Source organism: Pteropus medius, unplaced genomic scaffold (genome assembly GCF_902729225.1).
Source record: "Pteropus medius unplaced genomic scaffold, Ma_sr-lr_union100, whole genome shotgun sequence".
Taxonomy (NCBI): Eukaryota; Metazoa; Chordata; class Mammalia; order Chiroptera; family Pteropodidae; genus Pteropus; species Pteropus medius.
The window spans coordinates 14913941-14934582 of NW_024344370.1; the positions used below are offsets into that span (position 1 = coordinate 14913941).

The window sequence follows — 20642 nt, forward strand, 5'->3', positions numbered from 1 at the left end:
TGCTACGAACATCGGTGTGCAAATATCTTTACAGATACGAGTTTTCAAGTCTTTGGGATAAATAGCCAGTAGAGGGATTGCTGGATCATATGGTAGATCAATTCCTAGTTTTTTGAGGAACCGCCATACTTTTTTCCATAGTGGCTGTACTAATTTGCAGGCCCACCAGCAGTGTATGAGGGTTCCTTTTTCTCCACATCCTCTCCAACATTTGTTATTACTTGTCCTGTTGATTATAGCTATTCTAACAGGTGTGAGATGGTATCTCGTTGTGGTTTTGATTTGCATTTCCCTAATAGCTAATGATATTGAGCATCTTTTCATATATTTGTTGGCCATTTGTATGTCTTCTAGGGAGAAGTGTCTGTTCAAGTTCTCTGCTCATTTTTTGATTGGATCGTTTGTTTTGTTGTTGTTATTGAGTCATATGAGTTCTTTGTATACTTTGGATATCAGGCCCTTATCAGAGGCGTTGCTTGCAAATATATTTTCCCATTCAGATGGTTGTCTCTTTACCCTGTTGACAATTTCTTTTGCTGAGCAGAACTTTTTCAGTTTTATGTAGACTCATTCATTTATTTTTGCTTTTACTTCCTTTGCCTTTGAGGTCAAATTCATAAAATCCTCTTTAAGTCTAAGGTTCTTGAGTTTCATTCCTATGTTTTCTTCTGTGCATTTTATTGTTTCAGGTCTTATATTTAGATCCTTAATCCATTTTGAGTTAACTTTGGTGTGTGGTGATAGACAACAGTCTAGTTTCATTCTTTTGCAGGTGGCTTTCCAGTTTTCCCAGCACCATTTATTGAAGAGGCTTTCCTTTCTCCACTGTATGTTTTGTTTTTTTTGTTGAAAATTATTTGCCCATATAAATACGAGTTTACTTCTGGACTCTTGATTCTGTTCCACTGGTCTGTGTGTCTGTTTTGCTGCCAATACCATGCCGTTTTGATTACTGTTGCTTTGTAGTCTAATTTGAAGTCGGGCAGAGTGATGCCTCCAGCCTCATTCTTTTTTCTCAGGATGGCTTTGGCAACTCGGGGTCTTTTGTGCTTCCATACAAATCTGATGATTTTTTGTTGTTTCTTTAAAAAATGCCAATGGGAGGATTTTGATGGGAATTGCATTAAATCTGTATAGTGCTTTAGGTAACATGGTCATTTTAACTATTTTAATTCTTCCAATCGAAGAACATGGAATATCTTTCCATTTCTTTGTTTCTTCTTCGATTTCTTTTAATAGGATCTTGTAGTTTTCATTATATAAGTCTTTCACATGTTTTGTTGAATTTATTCCTAGGTATTTTATTCTTTTTGTTGCAATTGCAAAAGGAATTATTTTTTCTACATCTTTTTCTGACACTTCATTATTAGAGTATAGGAACATTATGGATTTTTGAACATTGATTTTGTATCAAGAGACTTTATTTGTTTATTGTTTCTAGTAGTGTTCTGTAAAGTCTTTAGGGTTTTCTATATAGAGAATCATGTCATCCACAAATAGTGACAATTTGACTTCTTCATTGCCTATTTGGATGCCTTTTATATCTTTCTCTTGCCTGATTGCACTTGCTAGGACCTCCAATGTTATATTGAATAACAGTGGCACTAGTGGACAGCCTTGCCTTGTTCTTGATCTTAGAGGGAAGGTTTTTAATTTTTCACCATTAAATATAATATTGGCTGAGGGTTTGTCATATATGATCTTTATTATGTTAAGGTACTTTCCTTCTATACCAATTTTGTGAAGTGTTTTGGTCATTAATGGATACTGTATCTTGTCGAAGACTTTTTCTGCATCTATTGATATGATCATATGATTCTTATTTTTTAATTTCTTCATGTGGCGTATCACATTAATTGATTTGCATATGTTGAACCATCCCCGTGCCTCTGGGATGAAGCCCACTTGATTGTGGTATATGATCTTTTTAATATGTTGCTGTATTCAGTTTGCTAGTATCTTATTTAGAATTTTTGCATCTATGTTCATGAGAGATATTGATCTGTAGTTTTCTTTTTGTGTGTGTTATCTTTACCAGGTTTTGGTATCAAGGTAATATTGGCCTCATAAAATGAGTTGGGAAGTATTGCCTCCTCTTTGATTTTTTGGAAGAGTTTGAGGAGAATAGGTATTAAATCTTCTTTGAATGTTTGGTAGAATTCACCGATCAAGCCATCTGGTCCTGGACTTTTACTTTTCGGTAGGTTTTTGATGATTGTTTCAATTTTCATACTGCTGATCAGTCCATTTAGATTTTCCAGATCTTCTTGATTCAGTCTAGGAAGATTGTATTTTTCTAAGCACTGGTCCATTTCTTCTAGGTTATTAAATTAGGTTTTAAACACTTTTTCATAGTATTCTTGTATGATCCTTTGTATTTCTGCGATGTGTGTCGTAATTTCCCCTCTTTCATCCCTGATTTTGTTTATCTGTCCTTTCTCTTTTTTCTTTAGTGAGTCTAGCCAGGAGTTTGTCAGTTTTATTAATCTTCTCAAAGAACCAGCTCTTCGTTGCATTTATTTTTTCGATTGTTTTTTGTTTTCAATTTCATTTATTTCTGCTCTAATTTTGATTATTCCTTTCTTCAGCTGACTTTAGGCTTCATTTGTTCTTCCTTTTTTAGTTTTTTAAGATGGAGTGTTAGGTTGTTTATTTGGGCTTGTTCTTGTTTTTGGAGTTAGGCTTATAATGATATGAACTTTCTTCTTATGACCACTTTTGCCATGTCCCAAAAGTTTTGATATGTTGTACCGTCATTATCATTCATTTCTGTATATCTCTTGATCTCTCTTGTTATTTCTTCCCTGACCCAGTTATTCTTCAGTAGCATGTTGTTTAATCTCTATGTATTTGTGGTTCTTCCTGATTTCTTTTTGCAGTTGATCTCTAGTTTCAAATCATTATGATCAGAGAATATGGTTGGTATGATTTCAACCCTCTTATATTTGTTGAGGCTATCTCTGTGTCCCAATATGTGATCAATTCTTGAGAATGTTCCATGTGCACTAGAGAAGAATGTATAAGCAGCTCTTTTGGGATGGAAGGCTCCGTATATGTCCATTAAGTCCAGTTGGTCTGATATGTCATTTAAGGATGTTATTTCCTTATTGATTTTCTGTTTGGATGATCTGTCCATATCTGACAGTGGGGTATTTAGGTCCCCTACTACGATAGTGTTTTGGTCTGTTTCTCACTTTAGTTCTGTTAGTAATTGCTTTACATATTTCGGGGCTCCCTGATTTGGAGCATAGATATTAATAAGTGTTATGTCTTCTTGCCGCATGATTCCCTTTATCATTATGAAGTGTCCCTCAGTATCTTTCTTTACCTTTTTTATTTTGAAGTCTGTTTCGTCTGATATTAGTACCACTACTCTTGCTTTTCTCTGAACGCCATTTGCTTGAAATATCATTTTCCACCCTTTCACTTTGAGTCTGTATTTTTCTTTGGAGCTGAGATATGTCTCCTGGAGGCAGCATATGGTTGGGTTTTGTTTTTTGATCCATTCTGCAACTCTGTGCCTTTTTATTGGTGAGTTCAGTCCATTTGCATTTAGGGTGATTATTGAAATATGAGCTCTTCTTATAGCCTTTTTATCTTTTGCTTTCTGGTAGCTCGGTGTTTCCATTGCTTCCTTGTCCTTGTGTTTCTGTCTTCTTTATTTTGGTTGGCTTTGGTGGGTTTTCCCTCTGGTTCTTCATGTTTTATGTTATATACTTCAGTTCTGAATCTTCTGTGTGTGGTTACCATAACAAATATGAAAAGGATAGTTATATATATACATTCGTCCATTTTCTTCTGTGCATGCTTTATTTCCATTCCCCTTTGTGAATTTGGATGTTTGAATCCTCCTCTTTTCAGTCATTGTTATCTCATTTTGTCGCTAGGTATGCTGAACGTTCATGCTGTCTTGCTCTAGCAATTCTGTTCTTATTATTTAAGCTTATAATGCCCTTTTCTTAGTAAGGATTGCACTCCTCTGCTTCTATTTGCCTGATAGTTACTTTACTCCTAATTATGTTTTTTTTTTTCCCCATTTTGTTTTAGGTGAGCTGACCCCTTTCAGTATTTCCTGTAGTGCAGGCCTCATAGCGAATTCCCTCAATTTTTGTATGTCTGGAAAGTTCTTAATTTCTCCTTCATATCTAAAGGAAAGCTTATTAGCTGGATACATTATTCTAGGCTGGTAGTTCCTTTCACTTAATAGTTTAAATATTTGATTCCATTCCTTTCTGGCATGTAAAGTTTGTGCTGAGAAGTCCGATGATAATCTAATGGGTTTTCCTTTATAAGTTACCATTTTCTTCTCCCTGGCTGCCCTGAGAATTCTATCTTTGTTGTTGATTTTGATATTTTAATACAGTGTGTCTTGGTGAAGGCCTTTTTGGGTTGAGATAATTGAGTGTTCTTTTGACTTCTTGAATTCTAAGGTCCAGCTCATTCCTTAGATTTGGGAAATTCTCGTCCACTATTTGTTCAAAAACGCTTTCTAGTTCCTGCTCCTTTTTCTCGCCTCTGATAACATTCTTATGTTTCCTCTCCTAATGGTATCAGCTAGTTCTTGTATTTCTCTTTCATTATTTTTCATTCTTTACTTTCTCTCTTCTTCCTTCTGATTTATTTCTAGATTTCTGTTTTTGATATCACTCATCCTTTCCTCCATCTGGTCGACTCTATTTCCCAAGCTTGCTCTTTCATTTTTCAATTCTTGCAGTGTGTTCTTCATCTCCAGAAGTTCTTTTTGGTTATTTTTGAGGGTTTCAGTCTCCTTGCTCTGCTCATCTAGTTGTTTTTTCAGTTCCTGAAATTGTTGATATGACTTGTTTCAGATCTTGCTGAGTTTTTTCAGAAGGACCATCTTGGATTCTCTGTCATTTAAGTCACATATTTCTATGTCCGTAAGCTTATTTTCTGGAGATTTTCCTCTTTCTTTCTGAGATGCCTTGTCACCTTGGTTGTTCATGGTGTTTAATGGACTATTTCTCCACCTGGGCATTAATGGAAGTGTATTCTGCTGTTTTTCCAGAAAGAAAATTTATTATATAAAGGTCTCTCTTTAGCCTGCTTCAAAGAAGGTGCTTTACTTTTGATTTCCAGTAGGTGGCATCTAAGCCTCTTGGATCCCTGCTTTATATAAAGCCTTAAAAATGCCTTGTTATTTTTGTTAGATATTTAATCATGCTCGTTACCCTCAGTTTCAGTCCCTGCCAGTGTCAGCAACAGCCTCAGCAGTTTTTGCTCAGATTCCCCTGAGGCTCTGTGGTGATCGGTCTTGGAAGGTATGGGGGGAAGGGCCCTTTGGGTTAGGAGTTGGGGGTTGTGGCTCAGCCTCAATTGCAGAACTGGGCGGGTAAAAATCAACTGTGTCTCTGTGGTCCTGTCCCACTTATCTGCTTTCTGCCCTGATGACTGGGCCCAGCCACTGGCTGCGTGGAACTCACAGCACCTCCAGGCGAGGTTGTTCAGGGAAGTCACAGCTCCTTTTCCTCTACCCCCTCCTCCTTTGGGGAGCTCTGGCTGTGAGAGGCAGCTTTTTTATTTCTCCCAGTCCACCGCCTGACACCCGGGGTTCTGACCTGTGGTAGCTCTTGCGCGCAGATCCCATGCTCAGACGTGCTGGTGTGTGGTTTGGTTGTTTTTTGTTGAGTTTTAGATGTTTAGCTTATTGTTGTTTCAAGGGGAGAGATCTGAGGACGTCTCTCACTCCACCATGTTTCCCAGAATCCTTAGGAGAAGTTTTGATTAACCACATTTCTGACTGTCATTTTTTTAAATTTTTTTTTTTTTTTTGGTAAATTCAGATTTATTTGACAGATGGTTATATTTTCTCAAGCTTTATTAGTGAATGATGAAGCTCAAAATTCATAATAAGCTTTTGGTCATTTAGATAGAGATTTTTTGTCCTTCTTAAATTTTACACCAAGTAAAAAGTTGCTAATTATCAGATACACATACAGAAATTCTTTGCCTTTATTGCTCTTTCAGTTCTCATCTCTTTGTTAACTGATAACTTAGGTCTCTAAAGGATTTTAAGAATAAGCTCGTTACCCTTTCATTTAATGAATTCTTAGCTTCCAGATATGCATAGTGAACTTGAAACCCTTAAATTTTTAATTGGGTAGTATTCTGACATAACAAAGTTCATATCATAAGAATGCCTTAGTATGGAAGGTATTGCCAATTAATTCATTAGGGCTTTGTTTATCAACTCATTTTATGACTGTTCTGCTTATCACTAAATGTTAATCTACTCTATTTTAATAGAAACCGGAACTGAAGAAGTAAATCTTAGATTAGGGGCAAGAAAGCTCTTATAGCCAATATTTGTAGATACTCCTGGTTGTAGAGAAATCTTATTAATCACTGGTTTTCTTTCATAATGAAATGATCAGTGAGAACTCTGATCATGAATTTGCACAATTAGAGTTAAGCTTAATGTCTCAGAAGAACCAGAAATGAAATCCTCTATTATGTGCTTTTTACATCAAGCTCTTTTTAAATTTCTCAATATAGCAGGTTATACCAATTACCATTAAAAATTATTTCACAACAGTGCTAGACTTGTATAAGTGTATATATTATAAAACAGCTAAAATGATAATTTAATGGAAGATAATTTTTTAGTCTGATATTTGGCTTTGAGGATATTTAAGTAGAATAGTAACTTATGCTTTTACTACTTACTACCTAAGTAATATGGTATTTTACTTTTTTTTTTTGAAATATACCATATTTTGTGGTTAGTCTCAGCAGACCTGTCATTTCAGGGCTGTTTTGTTTTCCAATTTCTATTTTATCAGCTTTTCCCTCTGCAATCTATCCCTCATAGAAGTGCTAAATTAATTTTCCTATGAGACCACTTTGCTTTGTGTGTGTGTATCACCTTCTTATATGAAGACTCTTCCTAGTGTCTGTGAACTGCAGTTCAGATTCCTTGATCTACTATATATACAGTTAGATCTGTGTTGTAATCTTATCACCACTTATTATGTAATGAATTAATTTGTTCAGCAAATATATATAAGACCTATTATTTGCCACTTCACAGTGGTGAATGAGACATTCAAGGTCCCAAGCTTACATTCTAGTAGTTTTTATGATCTTGGTCCTCTTGTCTTTCCTATGAGCATAACCAGAAATTCACCTTCTTCTTACCATGCCTGTTTTCTCTCAACTATACTGCAAGCTACTTGAAAGCAGAAACTACATTAGATCTCTGTCTCCAGTTCTGTGGTATCATATCATATATAAAGGGTTTTCATTAAGTTGTGATCATAATAGGTAGGTCTTAATTTTTATCATTGTTAGGATTATTTGATTTATAAAGTTATTACCAATATTCTAATTAACATGATCAGATAACACCGGATCACATTTCAGAACATTTAAAAATATATACAGTTGACCCTTAAAACAATGTGGAGGTTTGAGATGCTGACCCTTACACAGTTGAAAATCTGCATATAACTTTTGACTCTCCCAAAACTTAAGTTGTCCCTCAGTATCCAAAGGGGATTGGCTCCAGGACCACTCCCCACAGATCCAAAATCCATGGATGCTCAAGTCCCCTATATAAAATGGTGTAGATCAATGCATACAGTTGGCCCTCTGCACCCATACACTCCCAACCATGGATCAAAAATAGTACAGGTATTTATTGAAAAAGAAAAACCTCACATAAGTGGACCTGTGTTGTTCAAACCCATATTGTTCAAGGGTCAACTTTATTGTAAATGGGATTTGATCTGATTGTTTTCTACCAGCTTTGTTTTAACCAGCAGTTTTGTGTGTGTGTGTGTGTGTGTGTGTGTGTGTGTGTGTGTGTACATACATATACATATATGTACACACACACACATATGTACATTTTTTTTAGGCCTCATTGAATTTGAAGAATGTGACCCTGCTAGTGCAGTTGAAGGTAAGTTGACTAGTTGTAATGTGTGGCAACTAGCTAATATCTTCTGTTTATTGAATAGATAAAAAGCGGCCTCTATCCATTGGTGTCAGTATGTCTGTGGAATGTTGTAAAAAATCAGTGTAGTTTGAAGGCCCGCAGCTATTTATGTTTACTTAATAAATAAATAATAGGTCAGCTCAAAGGATTATGTGTATTAGAATATATATTTTAAAAGATTAAATATAACATTTGTTTTCAAATATACATTGAGATTGTTTTCCCCATTGACACCCATCGTTAACTATTCTGATGTCGTAAATATGAAACTCATTACTGCATATTAATGTATAATGCTTATTCTATAGTAGGTAACATTTCAGTAATTAATGTGGTTATGCATTAATGTTAATGTTACTGTCATTCAGAATGGGTGATGATTTGAGTTGGAGAAAAGGTCTACACCCTTTCTGTTTAAATTGATGTTTTTCATAGTGTGAAACCCAAGAGATGCCTGCCGTTTTTATCATATTTTACATATCTCACTTTGTGAGCTACTAGAAATAATTTGAAAGCAAATTTCTATTTTTCCTAGACTTGCGTAAGAATTTAAAGAAATGGTTTGCTGTTGTGTATAAAGTTATTATTGGAGCAGTCAGGAGCTCTGGGGCCTAGACTTATAGTTAACTAGCTGTTTAACCGACAACAATAATGATTTAAATTCTCTACTTCAACTTTCTTTATTGTAAAATGTAGACAATAAATACCTATTCTGTGAGAATAAAAGTGTATTTGATTTTTAAAATATTATAATGTGACATGCAAATGTATGGTTTAGGGAGTTCGTTTTGCATGAAAGCAAGTACATTATTCTAAGACATCTGGATTCTCATCCTGGCTGTAGTGTTCACTAGTTGTGTAACACTGACTTAAAAAAAATAGTAATAATAACCTTGAGTTTTCTCATCTGTAAGATGAGAAGTTAGCTTAGGTGTACTCTAGTTCGCAAGGAGTAAGCAGCTAAGTTTTAAGAGCTGAATTCCATCAACAATTAATAGCATGACTGACCTTTAAAAAATAATTTGTCATGCAAGAAGAGCAAGAACTACTATATCAGGCAAAACAAAGATGATATTTGTTCCTGTGTAAGTTATGGTAGGACCCACTTATAACACTTTATATTAGAGATAATATATGGACAAAAGAATGCCTCAAGTTTTCCATGTCATACTATTAATGGATCTGTTGTGTCATCTTGTTTAAAAAAAATAATAACACATTTATATTTTATGAATGGATCTGTTGTGTCATCTTGTTTAAAAAAAATAATAACACATTTATATTTTATGACCCTCTACATAGGAAACATGATTTGATCTTTAAAGCAAAATCTAATATAGTGAATAATGTACTTTCTTTTCAGTTTTAAGATATCTGCCAATGCTTACTTTGCTTGAGGTGACTTGGAGAAGACAGAAGAAAAGAGAATTTTATTGATCAAGTGAATGTTCTATAACCTTTTGGTGAATAATGGACTATATTATGTTAACATAAAAGTCTAAAAAGACTATAACTCTGATTTAAATATTAGAGCTTAGTATACTTTTATTTCTTTTCATCCAAATATAGTATCAACAGTTACGAGCAAATTGTGTCAAGATATGTTTATATTTATCAGGAACAATTATGTTTCTGTAACAACATACATTTGTTTTAAGGTATAAAACCAAGGAAAAGGAAGACTTTTGGTTTGCCAGGAATAATTAAAAAGGAAAAGGATGCTGAATCTGTGTAAGTATATTAAATATACTCAAAATATTCTCTGTTATAAATATTAAGACTTATTTTGAATTTAAAGAGGAAAAATTCTCTTGGAAATAACAAAGTATATATATATCTGAGGTGTGAAAAATACAAACTTTTCTAAATTCATTTTCCAGCTCCCCTGCTTTTAGTTAAAAGTATTAACTTTTCTTATTTTAAAATTTCGATATGAAAGCTTTAATGTCGTAAAATTGAAGCTTTAAAACTTTAAAGATACTCTTATTTTATAAAACGATACATGCATATTTTGAAAAGCTAAAAATGCAAACTAAAAATTCTTCTAAGTTTTAATGCCTAAAAAAAACTCATAGTCAACAATTTGATGAAAATCCTTTCAGACAACTCTAAGCATTTAGGCACATAGTTATACATGTACAGATGCTATTTGATTTACAATGGAGGTATGACCTGATAAAACCATCATAAGTTGAAAATATTATAAGTTGAAAATACTTTTACTACACCTAACCTACCAAACATAGCTTAGCCTAGCCTACCTTTAACGGGCTCAGAACACAGTATCCAAAAAACACTGGCAATACAGTACAGATGGTCCTTCATTTAACGATGGTTCAATGTACGGTTTTTCAACTTTACGGTGGTGCAAAAGCATTATGCATTCAGTAGAAACCATACTTTGAATTTTGGTCTTTTTCCGGGCTAGCAGTATGCAGTACTCTTGTGATGATGGGCATTGGCAGCCCAGCCACAGCTCCTAGTCAGCCAAATGATCTTGAGGGTAAACAGCCAACACTCTACAGTGTACTGTATTGCTAGTGTTTTTTGGATATTGTGTTTTTGTATCCTGTCGTGTCTACAAAATGCCCAATCTGTGTCTCCTCCTTTTGGTGAGAAGAGGAGATAGGCAATTATTTTTTAGATAAAACTCAAGATACTTTTCCAACTTTAGGCTGATGTAAGTATTCTGAGCATGTTTAAGGTGTAGGCTAGGCTAAGCAATGATGTTTGGTAGGATAGATGTATTAAATGCATTTTCAACTTACGATGGGTGTATTGGGGCATAACCCCATCGTAAATCAAGGAGCATGTGTACACTGTAGAGTATCGGTTGAAGAGTGTTTTAAGTTGAACCATCGTAAGTCAGAGACCATGTGTATACACAAGTGGAAAATGTTAAACATGGGAGAAAAGAGCTCTAATATATTTTCAGTATCTAAATTAGTCATATTTAGATGGAGGATGGAGTATAAATTCTGTTTACCTTTTTTAAAAAATAGTGTGCAAAGAATACATAACATACAAGAAATTCAACTAGTATTAGCTAAGTGAGGTTTTCTACCTTGGCTACACATTCGAACTACCAGGGAAATTAAAATAAATATATCTATGCCAGGCTCCATCTCAGACCAATTAAACTAGAGTCTTGAGGCCCCAGCAGTTTTTTGTTTTGTTTTAAGCAGCCTTTGTGGTTCCAGATATATACCTGGGACTGAGAATCATTGAGCTGTGATTAACTAGAGGCAAACTGGAATGAAAGAATTCTTTCTTTCTGTAATTACTCAACCCGTTTATACTGAAGAGACACTAATTTAAGTCTTGAGTGATTTGTTGACTCAGTAACATTGGCTGAAAATTTGTGAAAATCCTTACTTCTCTAGTATATTCAGCCTCTAATGGGTTTTAATATTTTGGGCACTTGGTGTTTGCAATACAAGAGAACAGTTTGTGCTTTCAGTGTTTTTGTCTCCTACCTAGTTATGTTCTTATCATCTGACTTTCTCAGAATTTCTGCTGTTTTCAGTGTCTGTTTCTTCACCCCACCCAAGAGGTATCTGGTTAACAAATTAAGACCAGTTGCAAAGTGATTTATATCTATAGTTTTCATCTCTTCTGCAAATGTCCTTTTTGAGCCTTTAGGAAAGGAGTATTTTGCTAAGGGGATGGAACCTAATTCCTTTTTATAACATTGGAAATACATTTTGAAATCTAGTTAATTGAGAAGGTTGGTCTTTATGTTTGTTTTACATTTACAGTAATAGTTTTTGCTAGTTTATATCCAAATTCATATTTATCAGTTAAGTGATAAAACACCAGTTCTGAACTACATATTACATTAGACTAGAAAACTATTCCAACTGGAAGTCTAACTAATTTACATAGAGAAAAGTGGTTTTGACTTTCATATACACTAACTTATAGAAAGTACTGTATTTTAAAAACTTCAATACAATACTTTTCTTAAAAAGTTTTTAAAATTTTTATTTTAAAATGTTATTTACCAATGAGTATAAATATGGACTTTTTTTTTTTTTTTTAAGCTGAGCTTTCTTCTTTGAAGGAATTTTTTAAAGATATTTTCTCTCCCTGAAGAATTAAAAGCCACTAGAAATCTTTGTAGGACTTACAGCTTCCTTAATATGATTCATGTGTATGTTCATAGAAAAGAAGTACTTTTGAACGTAGTTTTAAAAATACTTGTATTTTATTTTGTCATGTATTATAAGTATAGGAATGCTTTCTTTTGAATTTTAAAATCATTCAGTATATTTTAAATTGCATAATAAGATTTCTCTAAATACTTTCATAAAATTTAAGTAAAAGTTATGTTTAAACACCAAGGTAAACACGTTCATATAGTAGTATTATCAGATAGTCCTAATAGTCGAATATTTCTATATTTTTTTTGTTTTACTAGAGAATGCCCTGATGCAGATTCACTGGTAAGTAGATTTTACTTCGGTATAAACAATTTAAATGAGCTGTTTTCATTAGGAAATAGCAGCATATTTCGGTTGAGTTGTTTAATATAAATCTTTTCAAGAAAAATACTAACTATGAATGTAAATTCACTATTGAAATTATTTTACAGATTTATTTTTGGGTTTATATTGCCAGATGCTTTCCTATTAAATAGAAGGTATTTCTAACTACCTTTGAAAAGTGGACATTTTACTTTTAGAATTGGAGTGGTGCCATAGTATATTGCTATTTCTTGGGAAATATGTCAAATCTCAAATCTGCGTACTTTATTTTAAAATGTGATGCTCTTAGATCTTTTAAAATAGTACTATTTTTGCTTATGTATTTAAGTTTTAAGAGATTGTTGTTTTAGAAAAAATAACAGCAACCATGTTTAGTCTTTTCTGTGCTTTTTGTTTTAAAGAAATTTTGTTTCTATTTTTTATTTAAATATATTTCATGATATATAATTAAAGAAAACATAAAATGGAGCTCCCTGTAGTTACAATGGGAGAGTAGATTTACCAAATGGTGTAGTATGTAGACACACAAATTGTTCATTAGATACCAGTCAAGTTGATAAATGCAGTAGAGTCAAGCTATTCATCTCTTTTGTGCTTTATTCTTGCTTTCATAACTATTGTTTCTTTTGGCCCAAAAACATTTTGATTTTTTTCACAGCATAATGGTGTATCAAATAAAGACCTAGATATTTTGTGAAGCATTGTGTTTTATATTAATTAAAACTAGTATTTTCGTTTCATACTTAAGCTTTAAAATAATAGAACTATGATTGGTTAAATTTGTAGAGAAAATAATGAAATAGACTTCTAATGAGCTCTAGGAATCATCAGAGTGTTTTGGGGGTTAGGACATTTATCTTACCACTTGTCTGTTTTGATACCCTTGGTTTACTAATTAATGAAAAAGCAGATGTATTTGGCATTTACTTTTAGTACTCATGCATTTTATTTCTGAATTATGTATAGCATTTATTTGATGATTGCAGTATTGTATAAAATCCTTTAATACTTCATGTTTTATTTTATATAAACTCCCTTAAAATATTTTTAATTCTCTCAGCTCATTGAAACTATTCTGTAATGATCAGTGTTAACTAATTTTGGACTTTAGCCAGTACATATCTGTAATTAGTAAAGGGCTTTTAAAGAGGACACAAAATTCTTACGCCATATAAGAAATGATTGATAAATCTATGTAGAAATGAAAAACTTATAAAATTTGAAAAAATACACCAAAGAAGAATTTGAATAACTAAAGATAAATTGACAGAATGTATTTGCAAGACATGTAACAAGGGGCTAATTACTAAAGTTTTTATACAAATCAATATAAAAGGTAAGCAAGCACTCCAGTAGGAAAAGGGCATTAAAATAAAGTCAATTTTCATTTGGAAAAAAAAGGGCGAATAACCATAACAAATGTTAAACATAGTAGTCTCATTCTGGGGCAAATTAGAAATTACTATGTTCACCTATCATATTGGCCAAAGTTTTGCTACATTCATACGGTTGGTCGAAATGTTAATTGGTACAGTCTGTCTTGTGGATAGTTTGGCAGTATCTCCCTAAATAAGAAATGCATCTTCTTTTTGATCCTGCAGTCCTACTGCTAGTGGTTTACTGTTATGTCTATATTTATAAATTTGTATATGCTTCAAGATACATGTATATATAGAGGGGGAGGGAGAGAGAGGTAGAGATATGTTTATTTCAACATTGTTTATATTAGAAAAAAACTGGAAAAACTAAAGCATTCATCAAAATAGTATTGGTTAAATAAATTATTAAGCATTCACTTGATGAAGTAACAGTTAGATATTCACATAGAATTACATTGCTCTGTGTCTACTGACATGGAAAAACCTTACTAAATAAAAGCAAATATGATCTTTTAAGTAATTGCTGTTTTTAAAATATAAATGTGTGGCTACAGTAGTCCCCCTGCCCCCTTATCCACAATTTTGCTTTCTGCGGTTTCAGTTACCTGCATTTAGCTGTGGTTAGAATGGAAAATTCCAGAAACAAACATTTCATAAGTTTTAAATTGTGTGCCATTCTGACTAGTGTGATGAAATCTCATGCTGTCTTGCTCCTTCCTGGGATGTGAATCATCCCTTTGTCCAGTGTATCCAGGCTTTATACGTTGCCTGTCCATTAGTCACTAAATAGCTATCTTGGTTATCAATTTGACTGTCGGGATGTCACACTGCTTGTGTTCAGGTAACCCTTATTTTACTTAATAATGCCACATTCACATAACTTTTTTTGCATTATTATGTTATAATCTATTTTATTATTATTATTAATCTCTTACTGTGCCTAATTTATAAACTAAACTTTTATTATACATATGTATGTATATATAGGAAAAAATGTATATGTAGTGTTCAGAACTATCATGCATCCACTGGGGGTCTCAGGACATACCTCCCTCAGATAAGGGGAAGAACACTAGTGCATATGTATTCTCTTTTTAAAAAAAGAATGAACTGCAAGACATTTGCGGTTACCTTTGGGGAGAAGGATTACCATGGTGATAAGCAGGAAAAGGTGGCTTTCATTTTTCGTTGTTTCCCTTTATTTATGGCTAGTCTCACTAATTACTTTAAAAAGCATCAATAGGCAACCTTGGTAAGGAAATTGTTTATTTTGTTTCTTTTTTAAAAAGGTCTGTGTAATTTAAAAAATTATTTTGAGGTACTGCATCTTTTGAAAGTTGACCAAGGAAGTGTGAATTACTCTTTTCTTTTGGTTTTGGCTAGTTTCTCCATTCCAGAGACATTGAGAAACATTCCATTAACTTGGAAGCTCTATCTGAAGATTTTTTTTCTCCCAATCATTAGCACTATCCACCAAAATACCTCTAAAGTGAATTTAACTGCTCTTTTCTTCTCCATACTGCTTTTGCCTTAGTGCTTTGCTCTAGCAGTGTAGGGCCCTAATACAAAAATTATGGGTTGAATGGACCAAGGTATAAATAGGTAATGTGTTAGTTTTTGTTAATATCAAGTTTCTATAGGTCTAGCATTAAAAACCTAGTACACTGAGAATCATTGCTTTTATTTAAAAACAAGCTAACAAACTTTATTTTGAAAGAATTATCAATTTACATAAATAGGTTGCAAAGATAGTACAAAGCAATCCTGTGTACTTTTCACCCTGTTTCTCCTGGTGGCAATCAGGAGGTAACTAGGATTTTGAAACCAGCACAGTCAGAACAAAACATTTCCCTTACCGTAAGCATCTTTCATGTTGATTGCCTTTTTACAGCCACTTCTCTTACATCCCCACCGTATCAACCTCTGGCAACCATTAATCTTTTCTCCATTGTTATAATTTTGTCATTTCAAGAATGTTATCTAAGTGGAATTATAACGTATGTACCTTTTGAGATTGGCTTTTTTCAAAAACAGCATAGTTCTCTGGAGATTCATCCAGGTTGATATGTGCTTGAATAGTTTATTCCTTTTTATTGCTGAATGGTATTTTGTGGTATAGATATACCAAAGTTTGTTTTACCATTCACCTATTGTAGCACAATTTAGTTTTTTCCAATTTCGGCTATTAGAAATAATTTTCTTTGAACAGTTGTGTACAGGTTTTTACATGCATGTAATGTTACTCTCTGACCATGGTAATTTTCTTCTGAAGTCTCTTTTTTCCTAATAGTAAGACAGCTTCTCAACCTTTTTTATTTTTTCTTAATGTTTGCATGATACATTTCCCATCCTTTTACTTTTAACCCCCCTATGTTATGTTATGTTATGTTTGTAATGAGTTTCTTGTAGATAGCACATAGTCAGGTCATTTTTTTTAATCCATTCTGCCAGTCTCTGTCTTTTGTTATATTTGGACCGTTTATATTTAATTATTGGCATGTCAAGACTTAAGTCTGCCATTTTATTTTTTGTTTTCTGTTTGTTCCTCTGTTCATTTTCATTTTTTCTTTTTTCCTGCCTTCCTGTAGTTCATTTGAATCTTTTCTAGAATTCCATTTTGACTTACAGTTTTTGAGCATATCACTTTGTATAGCTATTTAAATGGTTGCTCTGGGTCACTCTCCAGTACCTTGATAGAGTTGTTTATATATTTTGACCAGAGTTTATAGTTGTATTCTGCAGGAAGTTAATCCAAAAGCAGCTTACCCAGTCCTATAGAAAACAAATCAGTATTATTTTTTAAATTACTACATCATACTATACAGTATATTAAAAACAAATTTAAAAGTAGCGTCAGCAAATTTCAGGTAGAATATCTAGGGAATGAAATATCTGGTATATTTCTAGGGTACTGGGAATAAAAATAAAGTATTTTGAAAACAATTTTTATTCTGATTTCTAATGAATCCACATTTGACAAAGTTTAAAGTATTTAAAAGTATTACTTGCATATTAGCAAGTAATATGTAAAACTCAAAGTACTCTACTTCTAGAGTCATAACTATATCACTGGTCATGTTTTTATCTATGGAATCTACTATTCACCCTGTATTAGATTTTTTACTTCTAGACTTTAATCTGGTCTATTGACTCACTGCTGGCTCCAGTTAACTCAGTTTGGAAGCTGCAGCCATGTAAATTCTGCTCTTAGTTCTCCTTGACCTTGCACTGTGCCAGACTGTCAGATTAGCAATCTTTTATATTCCTTTCCTCTTGCTGAGCAAGTGATTGGAGGAAGAATGGCAAACTTCACCAGTAGAAAGATATTGGCTGCCCAATTACAACTGATACCCTGGCATTTCTTAATAGTCTTTTTTCATTTAAAAAACTTTTTATTTGGAAATACCTTCTAACTTTCAAAAAGTACAAGACTAAAGTAGTACAAAGGACACTTCTCTACCCGTAACTTTTTACTACCATTCATTTTTAACATTTGCGTTCTCTCTACATATGTGCATGTGTTTAGGTATGTGAATATTTTTTTTCTGATCCATTCAAGCATAAATTATATACATTATGGCCCTTTATACCTAAATATCTAAGTGTATATTTTCTAAAAGGAATATTCTCTAACTTAATTACAAAAGCATACTTAGAGAAGTATCTCTCCCTCCTGTATTCCTTCTACTTCATCATCCTGCCTTGTAGATAACCAACTTTGTAGATATCTATGTTTTAAAAAAAATTTTTTTTTACTTATACTATATATGTTCTTTTGTACTTTTTTTTTAGTTAGCAGTATTTCCTAGAAGTCACTCCATGTCATGGAAACCCTTCTCCTCTTTTTTAAAATAGCTTCATAATACTGTTTTGTATATGTAATATACTTTATTCAACTATGCTTGGATATTTAGGTACTTTCCAATAATTTTGAATTACAGATAATCTTTGATGAATAACTTTGTTGTATCTATATTTTAAATTGTTGGGGATGTGTCTTTGGGGTAAATTCCTTGAAGTGGAGTTCCTGGGTGGAAGAGTAAACATATATGTATTTTTGTTAGATATTGTTAAATTTCTCTCTGTAGAAATTGTACTACAGTAATTTCTCAATGTTGTTGATAGGTTTTGCAGCTTTAAGTGAAACTATGTATAATGAAATCAATTTTACCATAGGCTGATTGATATAAACAAGAGTTAAGTTACTATGGCATCTCATCAATATTATAACAAAACAACCATATTTGAGGAACTGCTGTATTTTGTATTTATACCAGCAAGTATTAAAGTACATTTTGCCACAACTTTGCCACCAGAAGGTATTTGAAAGCTTTTGAATTTTGTATTTATACCAGCAAGTATTAAAGTACATTTTGCCACAACTTTGCCACCAGAAGGTATTTGAAAGCTTTTGAATTTTTGCCAGTCTCATCAAGTAAGACATAGTAGTATTTTAGTATAATTTTAATTTTCTTAGAAGCCTTTTTTGTTGTTGTTCTGCACTTTTTATATATATTTCCATTTACTTAAGCTATCAATCCTCTGATTTTACCACCTCCCTTCCCTAGACACATACAGTCTTGTGCTTTTATTTCTTTACTTTGAAAATTTGGGTGAAAATTTGGTTATCCACAGAACTGCTGGCATTCCTACCCAAATACTGTTCTTGCGGTGTTTCTTCTGTTTCATTTTGCAGTGCTTTTCTATTTCAGACATCCGACTGATGGAGTATGATTTAAAACTAACTAAAAGATGTAATTTCCCCACAGTGTTATAATTTTATTAACTTGTTGATATTTGATAAATTATATAGCCCTTCAGTAATAATCAAGGCTATTTTGTTAATCTCTAATATTTTTGTAGTTGGAGCCATCATTAAAGTTTTTTTTCTTCTTCCCATAGAACATTCCCGATGTAGATGAAGAAGGCTATAGTATAAAACCAGAAGCAAATCAAAATGATATCCTTTTATCATCTGGATATTCTTATGGATTTTGTTGGCATATAAGTAGACAGTTAAAACAATTATTTAATAAAGAATATTCAAAATTTTAATTATAAAATATGACTATTCGTTTGACATGTATTTGTTAATATTATAATGTAGTATAATGTAGTTATATTTCTGTTAAAGTACATCTCTTAAAGGTTTTTGTTCTTTTTTATAAATGTGTGAAAACTGATTATGCATTAAGATGATTTGAAAACTAAATTTTTTAACTGATACTCACATACCAAAGAGAACCATTTCTACTCATCTAGTGATTCTGATTCTGAAGATGAAGAACCAAAGAAGTATCGGATAGAAATCAAACCTATGCATCCAAATAACTCACATCACACAATGGCTTCTTTGGATGAATTAAAAGTATCTATAGGAAATATAACACTCTCCCCAGCAGTATCTGTAAGTACTAAAATGTATAAGTTTGTACTCCTTATGTAGAAGCTTTTTTTTTTTAGTACCTCATCTATCTGCCTCTGGTTAATTTTAGGAATAATAAAAATTAAAACATCACTTAGAAATAGTTAAGTATGTTAGATGAGGAAGTGTTTAATTTATAATATTTTATTTTTATTCAAATTTATTGAGATATTATATAGTTGATAATTTTTACTACAGGCAAATGAACTTATGAGTTTGGCTTAGTTTTGCTTCCTTTTGAAAGTGTTTTACAAAGTAAGCAAAAATGTAGAAAACCCACTATTTTTGCCAGTTGTTATATTTTATAAATAGTGCTGTGTATCAGGCAGAATTTTGTGAACTGGCAGTATTGATCCTTTTTTTTTTTAATTAAAAAAAATGTTAAATTTAAATTAGTTTCAAGTATACAGTACATTGCTTAGACATCTATATAGTTCATAAAATGGCAGTATTAATCTTTTCCTCATCTAATTTTAAAATTTTTGTCCATATTTTATAAACTGTATAAAAAGGGAATTCTGTAAAAATGAATTTAAAGATTATATCTTTGCATTTTTTTTCTGGTTGCTAAAACATGTTTTCCCATACTTTTCATAGAAAAGGCAAAGATACAAATTCTTAGTGATAATGATTAATTCCTCAATTCTGAGGTGCCATACTTAAAAAGTTTTGAGGGAGAAAAAAATCATAATATATCTTTCCATTGATGTCATACTCTAAAAAATGTATCTTAGAATGACATTTAGTATATCTGTACATGCTCATCATAATTGATATCAAATCTGTTCTCCTTGATAATGGAGAATAAAAGTTCTCATTTTATATTATTTAATTATATATTTTAAGTAGTCTACATATATTTATTTTGATAAAAGTTCTTTTCTCTCAGTCATGCACTTTTAGAATTTAATTTTAGAACTGTTTTTTCCACCAAAAAGATTTGTGAAGTGAGGTTTTATTCTATTCTTATTAGTTAACAGTAAGATTAATGCCAAGATTAAATTATGGTGTGTATATATATATATGTGTGTGTGTGTATATATATATATATATATATGAAGTAGAAAGTTGTGAAACCATTAAAACTTTTTATTGTCTGAGAGCATAACTAATTTAAAATGTGTATATAAATAAATAAAAGCCTAGAGGAACATACATCAAAATGTTAAATAAGCATTTATCTCTGGGCGGTAAGATCATTGATAGTTTTAAATTTTCTCCTTTGTGCTTGTCTTTTCTGTTCGTTACAAAACAGTGAACGTGTATTACTTTCATGCTCAGAAAATAAATAATAAAGTTTTTCATTGTTAATGTTGGGTGTGAAAAGAAGATATTGTGAGTATATTTCATTGCCCAGTTTGCTTATCTAGCTTAAGTATTTTTTCCCCCAACAA

General features: G+C 32.3%; 1 protein-coding gene across 4 annotated transcripts in view; it reads left to right on the top strand.

The window, feature by feature from the left end:
• Window positions 1-20642, top strand: part of FCHO2 (FCH and mu domain containing endocytic adaptor 2) — a 105190-nt gene that overhangs the window by 50463 nt on the left and 34085 nt on the right. For all 4 annotated transcript variants that reach the window (XM_039870194.1, XM_039870197.1, XM_039870195.1 and 1 more), the window contains exons 9-13: window positions 7877-7921; window positions 9616-9688; window positions 12378-12402; window positions 18726-18783; window positions 19055-19230. In XM_039870194.1, coding sequence (XP_039726128.1) covers window positions 7877-7921; window positions 9616-9688; window positions 12378-12402; window positions 18726-18783; window positions 19055-19230 — 377 coding nt within the window. The remainder of the gene's footprint in view (window positions 1-7876; window positions 7922-9615; window positions 9689-12377; window positions 12403-18725; window positions 18784-19054; window positions 19231-20642) is intronic.